The following is a 27602-nucleotide window of genomic DNA, read 5'->3' as shown; positions in this document are numbered from 1 at the left end:
AAACCCGTTTCTGGTGGGGTATTACTGGAATATTGCTACATGGGTCGTAAAACATACACACTCATAATTGTTTGATAGGCCTTACTTAGAAGTTGACGGATGACAAAGTAGACAGAATTTATGGATAAGAACTTCTTATATACTGTAAAGGCCTCCGTTAAATTGCACCTATGTTTATATAAGGTGAGGTGAAATGGGGTTTAACATCGCGTCCAAGATTATTGCACTTACATAGCGACATGCATGTACGTGTGTGTGTGTGGCTGCTTGTACAAGTCCGGACTGATGCCGATTTATAGTGCTAGCTCACTGAGATACCATGCCGCAGTTTAACATGAATATCCCACTCAGATTCCGAGCTGACCAGTCCATGTTTTAGCCCCTTAATGCCGAGCGCCAGACAGGGTAACAACAAGTTATATTTATATAAAGAGCAGATACAACAAAACAGTCTGAATGCACAAAGCCCGACTAAACACATTACACAACACTACAGTTCACTACAGCTGTCGTAGTGTCCCAACTGACACAGTTCATAAACACATAATCGTCACCCAGACATCTTCTCCTTCTCGTATGATGACGGTAAATAAGGCGACTTATTTCATAGGTGGTCAGGTCGGTGATGTTGCTAATAATACAACTAGTTTGACTGTTCCAGACTGAATTATTTAGAGGCGGTTGTATTCCAAATAGATGGAATATACCCGAGTGCTGCTTTAAAGAACATGTAAACAAACAAAAAATCTTCTCCATCCCGCGACTAATCACTGACGGTAAGAGCCCTCAGCTGTCGTTGGACAATGGAATATTCTGTAAATCAAAACAAGTCACGTGAGTAAATACCTCTCTAAAGGAACACCTTGTAAACCATCACTTCAATGTACACGAAAGTAGTGTAAACACAGTGTATGTAAAGAAAGTGTTGAACACACATTCATGTGAAATATACACGTAACCGTACGTCTTACATACACAGTTCTATTGCTGTTTAGACACTAAAACGTTGTACATTAATGCTTAAAAATTTGAGAAAGACAATGGTAATTCATTCCCCGGAAATTAATTACCCACTCAAATAAAGCTTTAGACAATGTTGACTATACCATTTCTATTTTCGAGATATAATTGGCTCCCCTAACAGGTGCCTATCACCAGCAGCGCAGTGGATGAGGTCATTCGATAACCAGACAATGGAATATGGTAGTATCAGCAACAGAAACTGTCCTTGGAGTGAAGTCATGTCAAACATATTCTTTCTTGTGTGATCCTGCGTTAAACTAATCAATTGTAATTCAGAGTAGCCACGGTGCTACTGGTGGTACGACTAAAATATCATCTTAAAGTATAATATCTGGCCTAAAAAACAGGTCCTGCTAGTTGTTGATAAAAGAATGGCATATCACCTAGCTATGCAATCTTACCAATGTATCAGCTTGAAGCCAAAGACCTCAACTTCACAAAACTGCAGCAAGTCGTTTCTATTTTTTGTTTTCTTTCCACTAACTCTCAGGTAGCGTCCAGTCACGGGTGAGGTGCACTGTATGGCAACAGTTTTGCCAGGTTCTGTGACGGCTCCGCTGTACATGTAACACAGTTGTGAACTGAGATAATGGTTAACCATTGGGTCGGCTTGGTACATGTCCAGAGAAAAGTCGTGCAGGCGTTTAGCTGAAACATCAGTGTTACGTAACGTGTACAACATAAGTTATTAACAAATTTAAAGATTCCTTTGCGACTCATTGTTAATAATATAGAGGCGAATACTGTATTAAAAACAATGTGCTTGACGTTTGTTTTTATGTTTGAAATATCAGCAAATATAATGTTGAAAGATCCAACAAACGTTTGTCTTACTACAACAGTCTTGTCTACTGGTGACACGGACTTCCACAACGATGTAGGTGTCACGCAGGTCCACCTGCCACCATGGTGATAAATCACCGATCTTTACATGAAAACAGGAGCCAAAAGACCACCTTGCTCTTAAGTCACCGTCCACTGCAACACTAGGCTGGTGCTTTTTGTCGAATAGAGAACTTGCATTTGTAGGCTTGTTCTTGGCAATATTATGCAAACCTTCCTCCGCTGTGAGAAAATATATAATTTCAGATTAAAGGCAACTAACAGGTTGAAGATGTGCTGGTTATATGACTTAGTTGGAGAGAATTTATGATGTCTTGAGTCCCATAGTTCGTATATGCCGTACATGTGTACATTCCGCTACGCGTGTGGTTGATACGAATGCATACAAAGTCGTCCCGTGAATAGGTCTTCAGCCACCCTTGTTTGTTGTTTAACGGGATAGTGTGGTCGGGCTTGCTGACGTGGTTGAATCGTATCCCAAACACGTATTGTCTGGCCAGACTGGATTATTTACTGGTCGCCGTCATATACTTATCACTGGAACCTTGCTGTGTGTGACATTAAACAACAAGCATATAAAGTCAGCACGTGTGCGTGTGTGGATAAGTCATTGGGGGCAATTGGTAGTTGGTTGGTCAATGAATTCGATATTCTTCACTTTGACACTTCCCACATTAAGCTATCATGTCGTGATACAACAGATGTTCCAAGCTCAGAGCAGTATTGCACCCAATTCCTAAGTCTTTCTTGTTATAATTACGGCTTTGAATTGGCAATAATACAAATGTTCTAATGTATATTGTATTTGCATAATACTGACTTCCCTGTGAAATTTTTCAAAACCTTTTGCAGTTTCTCGTAGACATAAAGAATGAGAGTAAATGTGTTCAATGTTACGTCGCTTTGAACAGTATTTGAGTTATATCACGGCATGCCAGTCTAATTTTCGTGCGCGCGCGCGCGCGCGTGTGTGTGTGTGTGTGTGTGAAGCCAAAAGTGATGCACTTTGATGATTATCAGATGGTTAGCACTTTGATGTGATGAATCAGAGCTGTTAACGAGCATGGCACGAGTATTTTCTCGTTTCTGATCAGTATTTGTAAATATTTTTTGTAAAATTTGAAAATACAACATTTTTTTATGAACTTCATTTGAATATGTTATATTTGTTTTGTTTCATATATATATATATATATATATATATATATATATATATATATATATATATATATATATATATTCTTCAAAAAAAGAAACTTCACACTGACTTCCAAAATGTAATATAATGCGATTGTTTCTAAATAGGACACAGAAACCATAATTGTAACACTGTTTGAAGATCAATGTACACAATGTTCAAAACATTAATCGTGTCACCTAGACAGACACTCGTACACGATACAGTTAAAATGTCAGTATCGGTTGTGCCCACCACGTGCATCAATCACCGCTTCACACCGACGACCCATGCGCGATATCGTATGCCACGCCACGCCCTCTTGATACTGCTCGAAGTAGTCTCTCCGTCCATTACACCAGCAATCCAGCGTTCGCATTCCCTCTCCCCAGAAACGAAGTTACTCCTGACTTTGAGATATTTAAGCAAGGGTGTTTTTTTCGTTGAGTTGGGCGACCTTCACGGGACTGTGAAGTCAAGTGTGTCCCGGGTGTTTCACCCGACTGTAGACGCCATTTGCAACTCTATCAATAATATCCGTTTTGATCTTGACAATTTACATAATGTGAAGCACGATTTTTAACGACTTGCCGGGTTCCCCCGTGTCATCGGAGCCATAGACGGGTCACTTGTGCCAATCGGGAGGCCCCCTGCCGATGAGGAAGCAGCATACGTGTGCCGAAAGGGCTTCCATGCCATTAATGTGCAAGCCATTTGCGATGCAAACTTGAGGTAATTTATACAGTGCCCCCTCCCCCATGTCAGTGAATAAAAAGAACACGCAAATGTATCAAAATAAAGAAAAATGTGGCGACCAAGTCTTCCTGTTTACATTAGATACGACCATTGTACCTCTCAGTAGAAACGCCCATGATATCTATAAGCCAATAGGCAATAAGCAGTTTTTTAGTGGGGTACGTTTTGGGTTACTTAAGGATATCACACATGTTAAAGTCATACTTTGTTGTGTAAAACAGTTATTTATAATAACCACAAGTCATATGATTCAAATCAGTGTGGCAATGTTACACATCACATTAATATATAAAGGAAGTAACTTCTTGTCCATAGTATAAACCCTTCATAATGTCTGTTTGTTGAAAACTTGTCATCTTGGTTTTTTGTTCTTACTATTTTCAGATTTACTAATGTTGTTACAAAATGGCAAGGCTCAGCCCATGATGCATCAATTCTAACCAACAGCTCAATTGGAGAACAGTTTAATAGGAATTGCCCTGATGGATTTCTTCTTGGAGACTCTGGGTAAATATTTGCAATAATATTTTTGGTATATTTTACAATTGGATTTTTTATTAATTTTTTTATAAATGGGCTATTCAAATGAGTTTGACTGAACTTAAAAAAATCTTTAACATACATCACAATATCTTCAGATGATTGAAGCAGTGATTGTGAAAAGTAGTTTTGGCCTAGGTCGCCTTATCCACAATGTGGGTAATATGTTTGGATAATGTTACAGTTATGGATGCAGACCATGGCTCCAACACCTGTACTTGACCCAAAAACAAGACACGAAGAACGTTACAAGTCTTCACACTGCCGAACAAGAAACACCATTGAGAGAGCATTTGGAGTTCTAAAGTCTAGGTTCAGGTTGCAAAAATATTCACAAATTGAATTTAATAAGCAGTTGTGAATTCGAATAAATTCATGTATACTTTGGGCTATTTAAATGTTTCAATATTTTAAAATTTATTGATGATGAAGTTGAAGATTCATATGTAGTGTTTTCAGTATAAATTTCTGCTCAGTTCATCAAAACACAACTAAATGTCCACATGCCTTTCTTCAACTTTGTTAAAAATGTCTCTTTCATGTATAACAGGTGTCTTCACAAATCTACTAGGTGCCTCCCATTTTCAACCAGCAAGAACTGTCAAGTGATCATGGCTGCATTTAAGTTGCATAATTTCTGTATGGATGAGAAAGTGCCATTACCACAAATGCTGGAAGAAGACCAGGAAGCCCATGTCATCTACCAGGGTAATGTTCAAGATGGACACCTAGGCCATCAGCCTCGGTCCAAATCTTTGGCCACCGGTATCAAGTTAGGGGAATAATGCTCATACCGATTTTTAGCAAGGTATGGACCCCTAGAGTTGGAAAATGTGTGATAGCATTGTAGCGGTGGCAGCTTTGTGGGTGTTATCACCTTTTTTTCAAAATGGCCTCCAAAATACGAGTTACATATAAGTGGCCATATCTAAGCTCATTGAGCAGGTAGCACGGTCATTCTGGTGTCTATGGCTAGGTTTGAGGGGTCAAAGATTTCATTTCTGCCTTTACCAAAACCATCGGAGCATGTTTTTATATGAAAATCCGCAATACACAAAGAAAAAGTCAAGGGGTCCACATTTAAAATTACACAAATCAGTTCATTGAAAAAGTGCATGAAGAGTCCATTAATGACTCAGGTAGTCAGGTAACACGTCATCAATAGCGAGTGTGACCACCCTGGGCATCCATGCACGCCAACACACGCCTCCTCATTGACGTCGTCAGTCGGCGGATAATGTCAACAGGAATCCTGTTCTATAAGTTCGAATAGAGTCTGTTTAAGTTCCTGTCAGTTCGCATGAGGCGGTACATGTTATCTCAGGTGACGATCAAGATGATCCCAGAGATGTTCAATGGGGTTCATATCTGGAGAACAAGGTGGCCAGGGCAATATGTTGACGTTGACATTGTTCAGGTAGTCTTGAACAATTCGTGCAGTGTGAGGCCTTGCGTTGTCTTGTTGCAAAATTGATCTTCTTGGCTGATGTTGAAAAAAAGGGCACCACAACAGGTCCCAACACTTCATCCCTGTATCGCTGAGCATTCAGGTTTCCTCGGATGATAACCAGCCGTGTTGTAATCTGGCCACAAATGCCACCCCATACCGTGACGCACCCACCTCCAAACGGGTGAACTTCTCTAATGCAGTTTGGCGCCAGTCGCTCTCCCCTTCGTCGAAAAACTTGAACTCTGCCATCGTTCCTGAACAGACAGAATCGACTTTCATCTATAAAGAGCACTCTCGCCCGGTCACGTCGCTGCCACCGACGTACAGTTCGTGCCCATTGCAGTCTGCGTTGACGGTGTAGACGGGTCAAGGCCATTCCACATAAGGGTCGGTAGGCTCGTATACCAGCCGTACGAAGTCGTCGAAGGACTGATCGTCTGCTCATGGCATGCCCTTGTGCTGTTGCCGCCGTTGACATCGCCGTCACACATCTGTTTCGGAGGTGAATCTGTCGGATGTAGCGGTCTTCGGCCGGAGTTGTCACTCTCGGTCTTCCCGATCTTGGCCGGTCTTGAGTCCGTCTTGTCTGTTGGTAGCGGTTTATCAACTTGCTGATGGTGGTCTGGGAGCAGTTGAAGGTTCTGGCTCTCTGACGTTGAGTAGCCCCCATATTGGCCATACCAATCGCTCTGTCTCGTTGTGCTTGTGTAAGTCTGGGCATATTCTTTTTGGGTTTTTTTTGTTTTTTTTATCTTACTGAATGCCTGCTCTGTCCAACGTCGGTTCTTATGCCACAATCATGAACATGCATGTGGACCAATGTCTCAAAATCACGTTTTGCACGTTTTCAACAATGCATGATTTGGAAAACTGTGTTCAAAAATCTGCGTTGTGGTTGTGGTCATGTTGCCTTTGGGCGAATGTTTTCTGCGGGGGTTCAAACCTGTACCAGCTTTTTTTGTTTTTTATACAACAATTTCTAAAGTAAAAACTTTCTTTTGCCCGGTAGTTCAGATTCGTCGTGAACTATGTGCATATAACAAGAGTTTAAATGTTTTGGATATCCATCTTGGATTCACATTTAAAGGAAGGATTTCTCATTTTAGGTTAAGACAAGCAAAATTATCTTTGACATCTCAACCCTGATCATGAACACCAAAAACACTTGTTTCACTGCTCTAGGAGCTTTAATAAGGCGTTTTATATGCTGGCCAGGAGACATTTTGACAGCAATCTTCGATTTCAATATAAAGCAAGGCTGCGATGTTTTAGGTAAATACAGAAATGCAATCTTTGACCCCTCAAACCTTGTCATAGACACCAGAATGACCGTCCTACCTGCTCTATGAGCTTAGATATGGCCACTTATATGTGGTAACTCGTACTTTGGCGGCCATTTTGAAAAAAGGCGATAACTCCCACAAAGCTGCCACCGCTGCAATGCTGTCACACATTTTCCAACTCTAGGGGCCCATGCCTTGCCAAAAATCGCTATGACAATTATTCCCCTAACTTGATACCGGTGACCCTCTGAACCTGTTGGACTAATCAGGCCAGGGCTCAGCTGATTGCTCATTATTTCTCACACTTATCAACTGTCTCTGATTCATAATTCTAAGAACATAACAATAATGACAGGAACAAGTGTATATTCTGGATGTAAATGATTTAATACAACTGATAAAAATATTTGAATTTCAAACTGTGTGTACTTGTGCAATTATAATTTTCTTTCATAATTAAACAGATGTTTTATTTTAGTATTTGGATACTGTCCATGCATTATTGTCTAAAAGTAATGTCTAACACTCTTATTATAAAACTGATATGACATCTATGTATGTGAGCCATTGACATCATAATAAATCAAAACAAACATGACAATATTCAATTTGTTTCCATGACATGAGACAGGTCAAGTTGTTGTTCGTTTGAACGAAAGTAGTACAAGTAAAATGCAAGTGTATGTTATCAGAAAAGTAAGTACCTACCTTCCAAATACTACATTGTTATCATATCATGTCGTCTCCCCTCTCCCGCCACACACTATTTCAGCTAACATTTTATTAGGCGAATTGTTGGTTTCATGACATCATTGTCTGGTGGCATATTACTTTCTAATTATATTTAAACATCGTGAACTGTTGCCACAAACAATGGTATAGATTATTTTCATTTAAACAACATCAGACTTACACATCTGCTAAATACTAGTTAAAATGGACCAAATATCAAAACTGCATGCTGCACTGCCATACCTTTTGTTTTTCAGATTATCTCCCTTGGGATAATGTGAATGATATCAAAACTTATAGTTTAAGTAATATTCCATATTTTGTTAGTTTCATCGAAACAAAAAAGCATCTGAACATTTTTAGACACACATTTAAGATGTGGAAAAAAGAAAGTTTTCAATTAAGTTTGATAGTTGCTGAAACACAATTAGAGGGGGATTGAGTAGTGTCAGGAAAAAAATCAAAAGATAAACTTCCAAAACTTCTCTCCTCCAGAGCTAATCTACGTTTTTCAATCTGTAGCCTCTCTCGCACACTTGTGCCGCTGGATTGAAACAAGCTCCCTTATTGCCGATAACTTGTTGGTCTCCAGATCAACAATTGTAAGGACTTGGTCCGCATTTTGTGTGGGTCGCTTCACACATTTCTTGCCTGGAATTAGGAGAAAGCTGATAACGACATTGAAAGGAATGATTTGGAAATACTTCTTCAGATGCTCTTAAAGTACATGCACTATTTGTCTGTTTATGCAGAATAATATACTTTTTTATGTGTATTACTGACTGTACTTAATGATCTTAGGATAATACTCTTATATTCATTTTTCACCACAATATTCACCTGCATGCACTGTTTTTTAGTGATTGCTTCCTCCCTTGGAAGGCTTACAAGGACAGGCTCATCTGCCAATATTGGTTCGACTGACATGGTGACCGCCCTTGTATCATTAGACAATTTAAAATAAAAAGATTGTGTTCTTTGTTGTTAAAAATAAAACATTTAAATGAAATATTAAAAGCAAAATGCATACTCTTGTAGAAATTAAGTACATGAACATATAATTCTTATGTTTAAGAGGATATAAGCACAACATACTCGTAGCTTTCAGCATTATAATGTTTTTTTTCATTGTAAGTATTTAATACGTGCCTTTTTTCCACCTCCGACAGGGAAGCAGGACATGGACCTCCTCCAGTCTTACATGCCACTTTTCTATTTTCTCGGGCCTTCTTTCTCGTTTGTCATCTGTTGAATAAGTAGTAGTATTTAGTATATTACTAATATATATAGAACAGATTTTCAGTGCAATCCTGGAACAATGTCTAAAGAAGCCAAAAACACAGTTTATGTCAATATTTGGTGTATCCTCCTTGTGCAAGAGTGACGTCAGCCAAACGCTTCCTCATTCCCTGAATCAAACGTTGAACTTGACGTTGAGGTATTCTAGCCCACTCCTCATGCAAAGCAGCATCGAGTTCACGTAAATTTTGGACAGGTGGGTCTCTTTCTCGAGCCTGACGGCCTAAAATGTCCCAAAGATGCTCTATGGGATTGAGATCAGGACTTCGTGCTGGCCAAGGAAATGTCTCAATCGCATTCTGACGTAAACATTCGCGGACAGCACGTGATCTGTGAGGTCGGGCGTTGTCATCCATGAATATCGGTCTTGTGTCCAATGGATGGTTATCAAAATGGGGAATAACTGCCGTCTCCAAGATGTCATGCTGATATCGAAGTCCGTTAAGAGTGCCATGTACACTGATCAAGTCCAGTTTACATGAGTAAGATACACAACCCCACACTATTACGGACCCACCATCAAAAGGAATGGTTTCAAGGATGTTGCGTTCGGCCATGGCTGTATTCGGCTGCCTCCAGACACGTGTACGCCCGTCCACCATGTGCAAAAGGAACCGGCTTTCATCAGAAAAATGAACACTCCTCCATGATCGAATGTTCCAGTTATGACGCTGAGTTGACCACGCCAAACGAGCTCGTCTGTGTTCCTGTGTTAACAGTGGACGTTTGATTGGTCTTCTAGCTCTATACCCCGCTGCCTTCAAACGATTTCGGACGGTTCTGGTTGAAATTGCTCGGCCACCTAGCCACTGTGATCTTAAAACTGTAGCGTTGTCAAACGGACGTCGCCTAACAAGCCGTAATAACGCTGCATCTTCCCGCCTGGATGTCTTTCGCGGCTGACCTAGCCGTGGTCTATCCTTAACTTCATTTCTGGCACGGTATTTTTGCACTAATCTTGCAATTACGGAATGGTGACGTCCAAGTTGCCGTCCAATTTCCCTTAAAGACAATCCTGCATTTTTCATTCCAATAACCTGCCATCTTAATGCTTCTGACAGTCTCCGACGTGGAATGGTGGTGTTTTACAACGATCAGACAGTCTTTGTCAAGAAATGTGTACCTTTCAAGGTGTGCAAAGGTAAAAACCCATACTTGATTTCAGAAAATTCAAGGGTATTGTGCTTCACGTGCAGTGCATGCAACAGCAATCGCGTTGATCGTGGCATTGTCAGTGTGATGGTGTGGGGAAAGGGCCATATTGTCTAATAAATAATCGTTGTTTGCATATTTTCGGTATTCATAATTCTGTGTCATATTTAGTTCGGTGGCGCTTAATTAAGTTCCAGGTGTATATATATATATATGACGTCACGTAACTATATATTACTACTTCATGTCCGTTATTATCCCCCGCCACGAAGTGGAAGGGGGATATAGAAATGGGGGCCGTCCGTCCGTCCGGCTCCGTCACATTTCGTTTCCGGAGCAGATCTTGAAAACCGTACCATATTTCTTCACCAAACGTGGCACATAGATAGATCTAGTGGTAAACTGGTGCCTTTTGATAGTTTGGGATTTTAAAATAAATTATTTTTCGAGTTTCCATGGCAACGACTTTGATTTAGACTGAAAATGGCGGTAGTCCTCGTTTCCGGAGCAGATCTTGAAAACCGTACCATATTTCTTCACCAAATTTGGCACATAGATAGATCTAGTGGTAAACTGGTGCCTTTTGATAGTTTGGGATTTTAAAAAAAAATATTTTTCGAGTTTCCATGGCAACAACTTTGATTTAGACTGAAAATGGCGGTAGTCCTCGTTTCCGGAGCAGATCTTGAAAACAGTACCATATTTCTTCACCATACTTGGCACATAGATAGGTCTAGTGGTGAACTGGTGCCTTTTGACAGTTTGGGATTTTTAAAAAAAACATTTTTCGAGTTTCCATGGCAACGACTTTGATTTAGACTGAAAATGGCCGTAGTCCTCGTTTCCGGAGCAGATCTTGAAAACAGTACCATATTTCTTCACCATACTTGGCACATAGATAGGTCTAGTGGTGAACTGGTACCTTATGATAGTTTGGGATTTAAAAAAAATATATTTTTCGAGTTTCCGTGGCAACAACTTTGATTTAGACTGAAAATGGAGATAGTCCTCGTTTTCGAAGCAGATCTTGAAAACCGTACCATATTTCTTCACCATACTTGGCACATAGATAGATCTAGTGGTAAACTGGTGCCTTTTGATAGTTTGGGATTTTAAAAAAAAATATTTTTCGAGTTCCCATGGCAACGACTTTGATTTAGACTGAAAATGGCGGTAGTCCTCGTTTCCGGAACAGATCTTGAAAACCGTACCATATTTCTTCACCATACTCGGCACATAGATAGGTCTATTGGTGAACTGGTGCCTTTTGATAGTTTGGGATTTTAAAAAAAAATATTTTTCGAGTTTCCGTGGCAACAACTTTGATTTAGACTGAAAATGGCCGTAGTCCTCGTTTCCGGAGCAGATCTTGAAAACCGTACCATATTTCTTCCCCATACTTGGCACATAGATAGGTCTAGTGGTGAACTGGTACCTTTTGATAGTTTGGGATTTTAAAAAAATATATTTTTCGAGTTTCCATGGCAACGACTTTGATTTAGACTGAAAATGGAGGTAGTCCTTTGCTTCCGGAGCAGATCTTGAAAAACGTACTATATTTCTTTACAAAAAGGCCAAGTGAACATAGTTCACGGGAGCTAATGCATTGCACACACCCGACATGTCATATTGGCGGGGGATGTGAGTATTTCATGTTTGATCAGTTATGGCCTGATGAGATGAGACTCGCACGTGGTACGAGTTGAAAGCGCTAGCCTATTAAAACTGTGTTCAATCTTACTCCACTTATTTAATTAATACATACATACATACATACATACATACATACATACATACATACATACATACATACATACATACATACATACATACATACATACATACATACATACATTACAAATTTTCAAATGTGTCAAGGTTACATGACCTGCAATTATTTGTACATGTACAGTATCCATATACATAGTATGTTGAATTAGGCATGCATGCACCTATCTTCCTGCATGGCATACATCTGGAATGTATTACATTACATATTTATGTAGTTTCTATATATAATTTTAAGTGCAACATATCAACTATTATTTCAGTGAACATGTCCCAATAACATCACAATTAAAATACTAAAAATAATCTTTATATTTCTACAGAGGTACTTTGTTGTTAGAAAACATGCAACAATTATAACAATAATAATGATATCATAAATATGACATTGCATAACAAAATAACAATACATGCAGTTAATAATTATTCTGGATGTATTTGCTTTTGACCGGAATCGAACCGATGTCTAAAGACTACCATTCAAAAGCTTCATTACATCTTATTTCAATATTAAAAATATACACTTTGTTATTATGCACATTAAAGTTTGAACCCGTCATACTTTTGATGAAATAATAAATGTGTGAACCCATTACACTTGTTTAAATAAAAAAATGTGTGAACCCATCATACTTGTTGAAATAGAAAATTATGCAAATCTAAATGGGCACTCACTGTAATTTATGGATGGCGAACCTGATACTCTCCAGTACTGTTTCAGCTTTCTGAGGCATATGAGCTTAATCAATATTTTAAGGTGTTTTTCAAATATCATCCTCATACATACTTGGCGTCTCTCAAGTATCATATATTTTTAGAATGTCAAATGATATGGATATACATAATACATCATAAGTACCATTAATCTACTACAGTAGTGTATTGAATATCATATAATATAGGGAAACATACTAAGAATCTAGAGAAGATAGCCGAAGTTTTTATACCTGTACGTTTGTTGGACTTTTGTTTGATGTCATCCCACTTCTTCCGAACATCCGATTCGGTTCCTGATCGGCTACTTGCTGTATTTGCATTGATCCTGTAAATGATAGTCGATGTTGGAATTATGGAAGCGCAGGGTCTTTATGTTTTCTTTTACAGACTTTACAAAAGGCGGTTACATTAGTTATAGAGTTTGTTTTACTAAGGCATACTTAAGGGGTACGTATGTTGACTTATTTTTATATCAGATAACATTCTGACAGTCAACAGCTCACTTACTTGTTAGCGATGTCCTCCCATATGCTGCCTTTCAGCTTATTGGTGACGGTAGAGCTGAATGAAGAATTCAGTGTCGTGTGGTGAACAGCCACCTCATCAACAAGGACAGCGATCTGACTTGCGGTAAAATTGCTGCGACGAACGCGTTTGACGCCGACAGAGGTCTGCGATTCGGCCATATTTCGACAATGTGTCGTCTGCTAAACATGAACAAGGGAGGCCACTCTTAGGGAAACTTTCGTATCTTCATGGCTGAAGATTCCGATCTTTGTTAAGATCGGCTACTTGTAAAGTTACAATCGCCCTAAGATCGCTTTGTGGAACGAGCGTAAACTTTAGCTAAGACGATTTTATAATCGACCTAAGTCTCTAAGATTGATTGTAGTAACGATCGCTTTGTGGAACGGGGCCCAGGTCTTCATGCAAAAAGTCAAACCTCCCTCAATCCGTTGCGTACCGTGTGATCTGATATTCTGCGTACCCAAGGGATCTGTGTGATTGTAGACGTGGCTGTTGTAGTTCGGTCTCGGAAGTGTCGCAGCCGGATGTATCGATCTTGTGTTTGGGTTGTCACCTTTGGTCTTCCTGACCTTGGTCTGTCGTCAACTCTGTTGGTGTTGTATCGGGTCCACAGTCGGAGATTGTCTGTCTGCATACGCCAAAGTGCCTGGCCACTTCTTGCTGAGTTGCTCCAGCTTGTAATCTCCCAATAGCGTTGTTCCGTTGAGCTGCATTCAGTCTTTGCATTCTGTAACCGCCTCTACTGCCGTTATAAGGACTGTATGAACAGCTGTTGATGTGGATTTTTATACCCATTCAGCAGGGGGATCTGTATGCCTAAATGCAGGATCCTGTGCTGCACGTTTTTTACAGGCGGTTGCGTTTGGATGAAGCTGTAAAATTGATCCCCAAACGCTACGTCTATGTGCTTTGCATGTGTTTTCGCGAATTATAGACACATCATCATTCTGTTTGACTTATTTGGTTCTCATTTAATGTAATTATTTTAGATATTTGGCAAAAAGTGGTTTTACATCTATGCCAAGTTTCTTTTTTTGAAGAGTATATATATGAACTTGGCCGGGCGCTGGCGGTGGAGTGGAACAGACTCCCTCAAATCGCCCTTGGGATATTCATGCGCAGTATGGCTCGTCGTGTAATTGAATGTTTGACAAATCTTGGAGGTGTTACACGTCAGCTTCCATTCCACCAATTTTCCATCTTACTCCTATCGTCATTCAAGACATATACATATAAACATATACAACTCCAGACTGACCGGTGATGTAACTAATCTTGACCACTCATTGTCGATCTTCCATTTAAACACCAGGAGTGTCCGTAATAAGCAAAGGTATCTTGCAGAATATTTGTCTGAATATGATGTAGTTTGTTTCACTGAAACACATCTGGATGAATCTGTAGGTAATGAAACTTTACAGTGGCAATCATTTCATAATCCATTACGGAAAGATAGAAATGCTTTTGGGGGAGGGGTTATGATATACATCACTAAGTGTTTAACATACAAGAGAATGCACGAACTAGAAAATATTACTGATGAAAGTATATGGATAAAAATATTTCTTCCTCAAGGGCCTTTATTGCTCTGTGCTGTTTACAGACCAGAACACAATTCTATACAGTTTTGGAGTCGGTTAGATACTTCTATCGAGGGTGCATTGGATATATCTAGTAAAATGGTGATTGTCGGTGATTTAAATGAAAATTTATTATCTTACAGGAAAAATTACATAAACGAAATTTTACACAGAAAAAATTTAAGGAATGTAATTGATGAGTCCACCAGAGTCACTTCTAAATCTAGCACACTTTTAGATCCAATCATTGTTAGTGAAGATGTTGATGTAAAGGTCAGTGGTGTGATCGACTTCGATAGTACAATATCTGATCACAGAGGTACTTATATGGAAATGGACACACAAATATGCACCAAGATAGCTTATAAACGCAAGGTTTTATGTTATAACAAAGGTGACTTTGTTAACTTGAATGATCTCATAAACACTACCAATTGGTCTGTATTATTTAATGAATGTACAAATGTTGATGATATGTGTGAAGTGTTGTATGAAAGATTGAATGATTTTGTAACACAATGTATTCCATCTAAAATTGTCACTATTCGACCAAATGACAAACCATGGTTTGATTCACATTTAAGAAAGGAGTGTAGGATACGTAATAGGTTACGAAAGAAATCAAAAAGGAGTAATAAGGAGACAGATATTATAGCATACAAAAAACAACGCAATAAAGTCAACAACATGAAAAGTTATGCGAAAGAAAAGTTCTATTCTAACGTCGATGAATTTCTTTCGGAACTATATATAGTAAATAAACAATCATATTGGAAATTACTAAGATATGTCGTCAAAAACTCTGGAACATCTACGAGCATCCCCCCGTTAAGGAAACAAGATACCGATGACTGTCCCACTATATTTTCCGATTTAGAAAAATCAGAGAGATTAAATGAATATTTCCAATCCATATCTACCCTAACAGAAGAACGGGAAGAATTACCATATTTCAATCAACGCACTAAGAGTATTTTTGACAAATTAACTGTCTCAGAAAATGAAATATCTGACGTTATAAAATGTCTTCAAATTAACAAGGCATCTGGTCCAGACAGAATAAGTAACAACCTATTATAGAAAACAGTAAACAGCATTAATATTGTTTTATGTATGTTATTCAATCATTCATTGGCTTTAAAAGCATATCCAACAGAATGGAAAAGAGCGCATGTCATGCCATTGTATAAGAAAGGAGATCATTCAGTTGTGACAAATTACAGACCAATACCGCTCATTAGTTGTATTGGCAAAGTATTTGAAAGAGTTGTATTTAAGCATCTTTATAACTACTTTCATGACAATAAATTGTTATTTAAATACCAGTCGGGCTTTCAAAAAGGCCATTCCACTGTCCATCAATTAATTGAATTGTATAATCAAATTTGTATATCTTTAGATAATAGAGAAAAATATTGCATGGTTTTTTGCGATGTGTCAAAAGCATTTGATCGTGTCTGGCATAGAGGGCTTATGTACAAATTAGAAATGTATGGTATAAAAGGGAATTTACTTGAATGGCTGTCCAGTTACATAAGCAATCGTACTCAATCAGCGTTTGTAAGCGGGGCTCTATCCAAGCCAAGGATTTTGAAGGCTGGCGTTCCACAGGGGTCGGTGTTAGGTCCCTTTTTATTCATTGTGTTTGTTAACGACATTGCTGATGAATTAGATTGCATAACAAAACTCTTTGCTGACGATACAGCACTCGGCTTTTCTTCACCAGACAATCAACTTGTTGAATCAACTCTAAATTTAAATCTGAGCAAGCTGTGTAACTGGGCAAAACGCTGGTTAATTAAATACAACCCACAAAAACAGAAGCGGTTATATTTTCCTTAAAAGATGAATCAGACCTCATTACCTTGTACTTTGATGAATGTAAAGTTAAGAATGTTCAAAATAATAAACATTTGGGTATAACGTTTGCATCAAACGGAAAATGGTCCTGCCACGTAGATAACATAATTAAGTCAACATCAAAAATGATAAATTCAATGAGAAAATTAAAATTCATATTGAACAGAAATACATTAAATAAAGTATATACAAAGACCCCATTTCGAATATGCGTGTGAAGTGTGGGATGGGTGTAATATAGAATTATCAACTCAGTTAGAAAATCTCCAACTAGAAGCTGCCAGAGTAGTTACTGGGCTCCCAAAGTATACTTCGCACACACATCTGTATTATGAAACAGGATGGGAAACGTTAATAGAACGAAGAAGGAAACGCAAGCTATGTTTGTTCTACAAAATACAAAGTAATATTGCCCCAACTAACCTTAAAGACATTGTACCAACCACTGTAGGTTCAAATATATCATATAATTTAAGAAATTCAGACAATATTGAGATTCCATATACTAGATTAAAACACTCAACGTTTTCTTTTATTCCATCAACTGTAAGGTTATGGAACACTATTCCTGCAGCAGGTAGAAATTGTACATCTAGATCCCAATTCAAGACATACATACAAAAAGAGCAAGTCATTGCACCTCCATATTTTTCCTATGGTGTTAGAAAGTTGAATATTTATCATACTCGATTAAGATACATGAAAAGCCAGTTAAATTATGATTTATACAGAATAGAGGTAAAATGTGATCCAACATGTCAATGTAGTGATCCATGTGAAAACGCATATCATTATTTATCAAAGTGTCCATCGTACGTCCACCAAAGAAAAACTATGTTAATAATAATTCGGGACATTTTACAGAACGCCGTGAACAAAAATGCTAAATTAGATTTAAATTTGATGTTAAACGGAAATGAATGTTTGTCCATTATCGAAAATCAACACATCTTTAAAGCAGTGCAAATGTTTATAAGTCATACAAAGAGATTTGGGTAACACTTTAATGTACATATACTAGTCTCTCTCTTTTGTACATTTCTTGTTATCTTTACACTCATCTTCTTTTCTGTTTTTCTTGTATATGATTTACTGTACAAGCTTTGTAAATACCATGGAGAGGGAGTCCTAAGTTGGATAACTTGTTCCCAATCCATTTCAATCTGAATAAAATATGTTTAAATAAAAAAAAAATCCAGACATACCACAATTAACTTTGCCATTCCTTCTCCCATTGCATCTGTGTGTGTATCTACACGGCATAGCACGGCATGGACCCAGTGGAGTCTGTGACATTGAATACAGACAATGTTTCAGAAGTATATCATCATATTACTGTCAAGTTATTTCTATTTTCACCAGAATATTTAGTTGGTTTTTAATATTTTCATTTGAATTTAGCAATTGTCATGATAAACCGATTGAGCATTAGATGTAGTTACTTACTGCTTCTTGTTAACATAGCCAGTAAGATAATACTGTTAAAAAATACTGTTAAAAACAAATCTATTCCTCGTCTCCACAGTATGTTTTGGATATTCCTTCATAGAATCACACGTGGTTGCTTCTGTCGCTAGATGTATATGGGGTTGGCTTCTAGACAACAATATTTATTCTAGAAATATAGCTTTACCTCAGATCTCACCAAAACAATCATAAGTGTGTGATAGACACACTGGAAACAAATAGGTTGAAGAAATTGTATGCCTGGACTCAATGGCAAACAATATTCGGTCTCTTACATATCCATCTTTCATCTATTAATTGTTGTACTTAAATTATTTAATATCCTACCTGGTTCCAACTGCTGATAGAACTGTAGATGAAGTCCGGCTCTTTCCTTGAACCTTCCAGACAACTGAGCTCATCTAAGCTATTTAGGTGACATGCTCTTCTCCTCAATTCGAAATTGAAGGATTTGCATATCCCGTATGAACCACACTCTGCTGCACAGGTAAACAGAGATGATTCATCAGTTACCTTAAATGTTGATCCCACAAGACGCTGCCCGTATTGTAGTTCAGGCATACATGCATTTCCTAAAAGAAACATGCATGTAAGTATCAAACAACAAATAGTATCAAACATCACGTAGCCACCAAACGACGTGAGACATATGTTTTCAATATCAACACGTTGATTGCACGAGTGTTGTAGAGACGTCTGACAAAGAGAGCCGACAAATTCAAACGCCCAAACGGATTATCGACTTGTTCAACTGCCTCCAGTAATACAATATTCATCCTTTAATACAATATTCATCACCGTCATTTGTTCAGATTAGTATACGTCTTTATCAACGTTTCTGTTGATATTTTTGTAGTCTCTAATGTGTCGCAGAAGGCCAAGGACATGCTGTTTTGTCAGAGAAAATTGGTTTGGTCGCTTATTTTCGCATTTACAGCACATAACAGAATCATGTTGTCTTGTGTCATTTAACTGTATTAAGCTCGGCACATTTTAGGGGCTCAGGTATTTTGTTCGTTTTAAAGAACTGCTGGAGTAATGGTCTTTTCAATAGCTAAAATTTTGGAAGCTGTACAACATTATTGACATGAACATGACAAACACGTTTCTAAACTGAAATCTGGACTCGTTGGGTTCAAAGCCCGAATAGTGTTATATAACCCATGAACACGTGTATGGTGCTGACAAGCCTAGAAACATAATGGGGGCGAACCGAGATTTGATAGCACAATCATAGGTTTATGGCGTTACCAATGGACGCAATTCTGCACAGCGAGTCGCGGCGCGCTAGACGACTGGGCCAATGTCGATAGGTGGAGGTAATATTACGATTAGTTATACTTATCACTTACCCAAAGTCACCCACTGTTCAATATTGAGATAAGACAACATCAAATATCGCTGGCGATATTCATTCAGGAGTGTGGCAGGCGAACAACGAAATAGTTCGTCAGTTGCCATTCATCTTTCAAAACGTGTTCCATTTAGGTTTATACTGATGTTCCCAATGATATTTGACACTACTCCGACATGAGCCAAGAACTGTTTGTCTTAATATTGAGTGGGAGGGTGACTTTTGTTCGGTGAAACGAAGGAATAGTATATTTCTGAGAAAGGAAACCGTTGCTAGATATGTAGACAATTTGGGCAAAAATAAATGTAAATTGGAGTGGGTGAATATGGTTTTACGCCGCTTTTAGCAATATTCCAGCAGTATCACGGCGGTGAACACCAGAAACGGGATTCACACATTGTAGCCATGTCGGGAATCGCACCCGGGCCTTCGGCGTGACGAGCAAACGCTTTAACCACTTGGCTACCCTGCCGCCCCGAGAGCAAATTAGAACTTTACTGAAAAAACAATATGCGAAATACTGGACCTCCTAAGCATAAAAAATATTTATGTGAAATATTGGGCAAGGGCATTAAGGCAAGAAGTAGCCATCGTCTTCAGCACCAATTGTACTCCTCTCATGCTAACCTTTTTGTGTACTTGTCAAAAGAATTCTGTTTGAAAGAAATGAAAAGTTTAAGGAAACTTTTCGACGTTTAACTTAAGCTTTAGGTATGTAGGGGATTTCATGTCGTTCAATAATAGTCAAACAGAAATATTAGAGGTGAAAACAGTGAAACAGCCTTACCTGTATCATATTTAGACTTACATGTATCCAGAAAGATTCAGAGAGCCAAAGACTAACCACATCTTTCATCTTTCAAATGGTCAACATTCCCTCTATGTCAAACAGAAGACTAACCACCAGACTGTATGGCAACAGGGATAACGTGATCATCTTTCTAATGGTCAGCATTCCCTCAATGTCGAATAATAATCCAGCAGCTCCAGCCTTGGTTTCTTCATTTCACAACTTTTTACAATTGTGCATTACGCATGCTCTTTTTACCATGATTTCAAAGAGCATCTTAGAATTCTTGCTCAGAAGTTGTTTGATCTGGTTTACAACATTCAAGGCCTCAAAAAGCTTTCAAAACGTCTTATTATAGACATGTGGATCCCGTGAGAACGACTGAATTGCCTTTGCATGTGTTTGTGACGGGTGCCTTGGGTGGGGCAGGATTAGTTCATCATTTCTCGAACATTAAACTCAGCCTTGAGAATGACATAGTCGGAATCCGACAATGGATTCTGCTTCTGTCAGATTATGGAAAGGGTTTTGTAGTTTTTATTAGCATGTAGACACGTAACGGTTAGAACATGTAAAGTTTAATAAGTATACAGGTCATACTAGTCAAAATAAAACTGCCTATAGAATACTGTGGCGTTTTGTGTCCTCATAGGACCTCCAAAATTCACCATATTAAGTGGATTCGAAAAAGAAATGGAAGGAATTTTCATAAAATGCGGCGCCGCATTTTACAGGAAATAGTATCAGCTACGTTAACACTCAACAGGTCGAAATTCAGTGTGCTACAATTATGTCTCAGTCTGCTGTGTCGTATGTTTGTATACTGGTATCTCTTACCGCAATTATAGTATACATGTGGTGATACAAACTGCTCTGGGGCGACGCTTTGAAAGTAGATATTGAAGAACTATCCACTGTGGTAGATTATTCCATTGGCCTAATGTGTCTGTATGTAAAACCTTTTAAACGCAAATGTCCGTGCAAATGGTACTAGCAAATCATGCTCACAGAGGCGTTCACCAAACTCACTTTCGTAGAGGTATACTAACAAAGGTGGATGTGATGTGAACGTATAATCCACACGCATGTAAATGTAACGAGGAAGTACATCCATGAGTATCCTATGGCTTGCCTAGGCTTATTTTGTATGTAGTTAATTTTGATATTTACAGTATCAATACAAATTAAATATCAAACACATCAGGAAGAGAACATGTCTCTGCTTCCTGCAGGTCAAATATCGTCGTGTTCATGTCATGTGTCCACGCAGACTTACCAGGCTATCACCTTGTAACCAAACACCTGGACCTCACAAAATTGCAAAACATCGTGCATGTTTTTGGTTTTCTTTCCACTTAGTCTCAGGTAGCGTCCAGTCACGCGTGAAGTACACTGTATGACAACAGTTTTGCCAGGCTCTGTGACGGCTCCATTGTACATGTAACACAGTTGGGGAATGGCACTGAGATAGTGAAGTGGGTCGTCGTGGTACAAGTCCAGAGCAAAGTCGTGAAGTCGTTCAGCTGAAGCCATAATGGTGTTAAATTTTGTTAACAGAGTTATCAGAAGGTCTCAAAATATCATCAGGATCTAACGATAGTTACCCTAAACACTCAAGGCTTAAGGACTGAGCCAGGTAATTAAAAATTAATTTTACCAGTTATAATGCAGTAAGGAAGAATCATTGTAGCCCGACATGTAGCCCGACATTGTAGCTGTTCCCCTCGTTATTTTTATTATGATTTGAGAACAGAAAAATGAAAAAAGGTAATCTTCATCAAAATTACCCGACGTTTGAGCGCAAAATGCATTTGGCAACGGTTTGTGTAAATGAGTCAATGGTTTTCTTACGACAGCAGTCTTGTCTGCTAGTGACACGAACTTCCACAACGATGTAGGTGTCCGACAGGTCCACCTTCTACCAAGGTGAGAAATCACCATAATCAACAGCAAAACAGGATCCAGATGACCACAATGGTGTTACATTACCGTCCACTGCAACACTAGGCGAATGGGATAATCCATGCAAGGTACTTGAGCTTGTTGGCTTACTCTTGGCACGATTAGGCAGGAATTCCTCATCTGTAAGAGAGAATACCCTCAGCATGTGCTATGTTTTTAATGGTAGGCATTTAAAATATCCAGGAGTCAGATATTTCGAATATTGTAAATGCTGATAGTATGTTTCATTGCTTAGCTAATGAGTGTTTTGAACATACAGTATGATATTTCTTTCTTCTTATTTCAGCTGTATCACGTAGTCCTGTAAATCATCGAATTTGGAACAGACAATCCACACTGTATACACGAAAACGTCGTTTCTTTCCGTATATGGGTACTGGATAGAAAAACGACGAAATTTGTTTGCGCCTCTGTGTCGGTGGAGGAATGGAGTCTGGTAGTAGGGGGCGGTGACAGGCTGGTATCATCACTATTTTATAGTGATTCATAAATACATGCGGAAAATCGTTCAATCGTCTCTGCTTTTGGCAGATATTTTTTATGAATATTGAATGGGTTTTATCGCTTTTATCTATTTGATGTATTGTCCCAAACGCTAAGACATTACCGTGAGCAGTAACACCGGAAATACCGGGTCAACAAATCCGCTCGCAAGTTAATCCTGTTATTACGGTACATCATATGTCTGCTTATAACAAGTATTCATTGTATATCTGGACTTATGTTTGATTGATTTATTCAAATCGCAGACCGCATCAACTCACCGTTAATTATATAAACAGCAACCACGATCAGATTTCCGCTATTGACGCCATGAAACGATCCTTACTTGCGTGCACATCTGATATTTCCTGCTCAGTTTACGAGACCATACACCCATTAATCTTAATCTCTGCATATAAAACAATGCCTGGGAGAACCGGAAATACAATTTAAATGGTAACTCATCATGTCTAGTGATGTTTTCTCCCAAATTTCAAATTTCCATTGACCAAGTTGTTATCTTCTGTTCGTTGATGTCGATTTTTACTGCCATAATACTCGAATCCTGAATCCATGTGCTCAGGTAACATTACAATTGAAGGAGGGAAGAACCTAAATATATTTATAAACATGTTTCCTTCTTCAAAGATAAGTTGTGCAAGCAGGCAAATAATTCAGTTTTCAGCTTGATGTTAGTTGATTGCGTATTTTTTGATTGCATGGCTGCTAAAGTTATAATTCATTCTCTATACAAAGGCCGTTTCTGAGTCTTGTACTTTCCTAATTATTTTGACTAAAATTCCCACCGTCATCATTGTGTTAGTTAATGAGAAATGCGCTTTACAGCTTACTGCAGTTGTAACGTTTTAGATCAAATAAGTGCTATAAATATAAGCGCGAAAACTCTTTCCACATTCAATCGATTGTGCGATTTCAACTAGATAATGAGCATGTGTTTTTGAATCACTATTAAATAATAAACGAGTAAATAATAATGTCAATTTATACTGAGCCAGATTCCATTCACCAAGTTAATGTTCATGATCATGGCGCGACATAGTTTTAGCAATTAATGCTAATGAAAGGGGAGTAGAGTTGATAGTGTTGTCTGAAAAGGTGTGTTTTCAGATGAGTCTTATGTCGACAGCTTAAGATCAGATGGTAGTCTGTTCCATAGCGAGGAAGCGCAAAACTGGAAAGATCTCTGACCAAAGGTTTTGAGACGGGTTCCGGGACTTGAAACAGATGGTTATTCTTAGAACGGATAGATCTTTAAGGCCTGTATTTCGGCAGTAGTTCGGCAGGATATAATGGGGCTGTTCCCAAGTGGCATTTGTAGGAATTTTGAATTCAGTTCTGGCTTTGAGTGGTAACAATGCAGCGACATCAGAGCAGGTGTTACTAGAGTCAATTTTGATGTCTTCGTGACGATACGTGCTGTTGAATTTGTGATGCATTTGTGAGACTGATGCAATAGTCAAGCCGTGATATGACTAAAGATCTAGCCAAAGTGCGGCGTCTTTTGTGAGTAGATGCCGAACGCTTCCAATGTTGCGGAGATGAAAGAGGCAGGACTTTGAGATATGGCATACATGTTGTTCCATAGTTAGTCCACTGTCCATATGTACGCCAAGATTTTTACACTGATATTGAGAGAGCGATGTTGGATTCACCAACTAGTATGTAGTTTTCTCGAGCTTTACCAATCAATAAAGCCTATGTCCTGTTGTCGTTTCATTTTAGTTTGTTTTCAATCATCCACGACTTGATGGCTCTGGTGCAATCTTCTGACCCAAACTTTTAGTGTGCAGTTTGAAAAGAATAGGACCCAGAACTGACCCTTGGGGAACACCACAAGAGAGAACAAAACTATCTGATGCTGCCTCATTGACCAGTGACTGAAACCGTCCATCTAAGTATGGTGTAAACCATTTGAGAGCATTTCCTTCAAGTCTTATCTGATGGTGTAAACAATCCAACTGTTTGATGTGGTCAATGATATCAAATGCTGCAGACAGATCAAGTAGAACAAGCAAGCCTACATTAACCCTGTCCGCTGGTGTATAGTGACGATACTAAATCCAGTAAACAATCCGCGAATTCGTGCATGCACAGAAACGAAAATTTGGACCAGGCATTATACACTCCGCATACGTAGAACGATTGAAGTTAGCACTACGCGCACCGCGTCAAATAAGAGACCATGAAATATATCTAGTTTATGGTCTCTGGTCGAACCTCACATGCGAGAGAAGACCAATGCAATCTGAGAAATAGAAATACCGATAGACGCTGTTGCTCGATTGATAATGTCAATCTTGAAAAGGGAGGAGCTTGATTACAGTAAATTCCAAGTCAAATAACGACGTTATTTGGACGGAAATCCGATGGTCAATATGCGTCCAAAAATCGTCGGTTTTTCGTGGAATGTAGAAAAAAATATGTGTTCGTGTGCCAGTGATTGATATTATTTGCAACGCGACTTGCTGTGTTGTCGGTGTACTATATGACCAAGTCTGGCCAGCCGATCAATGTGGTCTCCCCGTTGTATAAGCAAGGTTAGTTGCGACCTGTTCAGAGCTGGAATCCCTGTGGGGACATAGTATGTAACTGTGTGCTTACATTCACAAACAAACACTATGTATGTACACATGCTGTGTTGTGTGACATTATACAATTTTCACCATAATGTCCTCAAGAGTAAATAATTAGAAGTATTAACAATTGGTTTTTCATCTTCATAAGCTTATAGGGCAAGTAAAGTCAACATGTTTTAATATTTTAGGGCATCATTAATCACAAATGATTGACCAAAATTAAATTTGAAAAAAACGGAAATAACACAGGATCAAAAGCTACAGGCGAAATCATTCCGAATACGAAACAGTCCGCCACTGAGGGAATTCCCCTTACTGGGGTTAAAACGGGTGCCCGGTATTTGACGCGTTGCGCAATTTCAACGACCCAACTCGCATTTTCTTCAAATACATTACGTCGATTTTTCTGCCTTCTCATCCATTTGATTACCGTGATCACAAGTTATATTACCATTTTACTTATTAATAACACTGAAAATGCCTTCAGTGTTTACTCAGGGGATTAATCCCTGTGTGGAATAGGAATGAGGGCAGCTGGTTGTTTATTACCTAAACATGTTAATTACCTATACTTAATCGTTATTATTACGTATTCACAATGTCAAGATCAAAGGTCGTTTCACACATTCAACAATGTATACAATGTTGTTATGTTTGTAGGATTGACAGAAATAGCAGAAATAGTACATGCATAACGGCTAAGAATCACGAGATAAACGCGGCAAACGTAACAGTCAAATTTGGCCACGCCCCCATATGTTTCGGAAGCCGATTAAAGAGCGTGTTATTTCAGCACTTTCACTTCGACATTTAAATACTTTTTTACGAATAATGTGATTTTTTCTCTCTCGAAAAGTGACTAAACGTATCTAGGACAATTGATATTCGCAAAGAAACGCAATCATTATTTTCATTTTATTTGCCCCTCAGTAAACTAGAAATTGGCCATGTCGATTGTCTATTTCTCAGTGTACAAGTATTTCCTGTAAAGTATTTTCTGTAAAATTGAAGACAACTTTAGTGATTACATCATTGTTCGTGCACGTTAGTGTGTTACCCATTATTTAACATTGCAACTAAAAGCCTTAAGTTAGATTAGTGTGAAATCTGAAACACACATTGAAATGGAAATGCAGACATACCACAACTTATATCACCATTGCTCTTTGCGTTGCATCTCTGTATGTATCCACATGGGTTGTCTTGACATGGAGACCGCCTCCGTGGTCTTGTGGTAGAGCGTCCGCCCGGAGAGCGGAAGGTCCAGGGTTCGATCCCAGGCCGCGTCATACAAAAAGACGTTAAAAGATTGTACTTGTTGTTACCCTGTCTGGCGCTCGGCATTAAGGGGCTAAAACAAGGACTGGTCGGCTCGGAGTCAGTATACTGTGTCTGAGTGGGGTATTCGTGTTAAACTGCGGCATGGTATCTCAGTGAGCTAGCACTATAAATCGGCATCAGTCCGGACTAGTACAAGCAGCCACACACACACATACACGTGCATGCACGTTGCTATATAAGTGCAATAATCTTGGACGCGACGTTAAACCCAATTCCACCTCACCTCACCTTGACATGGACCAAGTTTCGTCTGTAACATTGAATAATGATACTCAGGAATATCAAGTCAAACTGTAAAATTATTACATTAAAACATGCATGTGTAAGTCACAGTGTCTGGTAATTTTTGCTTTCACTCAAATAACGAGCCAAATGTCATTACCTGGTTCCAATTGACGATCGAACTATAAATGAATTCTGGGGTTTTTTTAACCCTTACGGATACTGGAGGTCATCAAAACCATTTAGGTGACATGTTCTTCGTCCTAAATCGAAATTGAAGGATTTGCAGCACCTGTATGAAACGCATTCAGCAGCACAGTTGAACAAAGATGACGTCTCTGAAATCTTAAAGGTTGATCCCATTAGGCGCTCTCCGGCTTGTACATACGGCATACATGCATTTGTTAACTGAATCACGTTTGTAAGTATCAGACAACAAATACGAATCACTTCAAGTTGCATTGAGCAACTAAACGTTGTGGACATCATGTTTCCAACATCAACAGTTACCATGAATTGTCCAGGAGTGTACGTGTTGGACAGAACCATGTAAATAAAAGGGACAAGATGAATCTCTTCTTGTTCACGTCTAGTCACTTTCACCAGGCACATCAATTACTAATTCGACCAATGGAACCGTCCCGTTTATGAAACCTTC

The 27602-nt window shown here is 38.7% G+C and overlaps 2 protein-coding genes and 2 pseudogenes across 2 annotated transcripts; 1 reads left to right on the top strand and 3 right to left on the bottom strand.

Moving 5' to 3' along the window:
- Positions 1–1420: 1420 nt before the first annotated feature.
- Positions 1421–18816, bottom strand: LOC139479504 (pentraxin fusion protein-like). The gene is made up of 4 exons (XM_071262349.1): positions 18523–18816; positions 17934–18015; positions 1858–2088; positions 1421–1671 (listed from the first exon to the last, which is right to left on the bottom strand). Exons 1-4 carry the CDS (start codon positions 18814–18816, stop codon positions 1421–1423), a joined length of 858 nt encoding a protein of 285 aa, XP_071118450.1.
- On the top strand, positions 3276–5124 carry LOC139478314 (putative nuclease HARBI1). Its single transcript, XM_071260738.1, has 5 exons — positions 3276–3345; positions 3658–3775; positions 4184–4306; positions 4574–4657; positions 4890–5124. The coding sequence occupies exons 1-5, from the start codon at positions 3276–3278 to the stop codon at positions 5122–5124; spliced, it is 630 nt and encodes a 209-aa protein (XP_071116839.1).
- On the bottom strand, positions 8201–13446 carry LOC139480099 (myb/SANT-like DNA-binding domain-containing protein 4; annotated as a pseudogene).
- A 2795-nt stretch (positions 18817–21611) lies between the features above and the next one.
- Positions 21612–27406, bottom strand: LOC139479503 (fucolectin-5-like; annotated as a pseudogene).
- Between the last annotated feature and the right edge of the window lie 196 nt (positions 27407–27602).

Source organism: Haliotis cracherodii, unplaced genomic scaffold, assembly GCF_022045235.1.
Source record: "Haliotis cracherodii isolate W230 unplaced genomic scaffold, xgHalCrac1.p SCAF_4, whole genome shotgun sequence".
NCBI lineage: Eukaryota > Metazoa > Mollusca > Gastropoda > Lepetellida > Haliotidae > Haliotis > Haliotis cracherodii.
The sequence above is the reverse complement of the archived record's forward strand: the minus strand, read 5'-3'. Positions and strand labels throughout refer to the sequence as shown.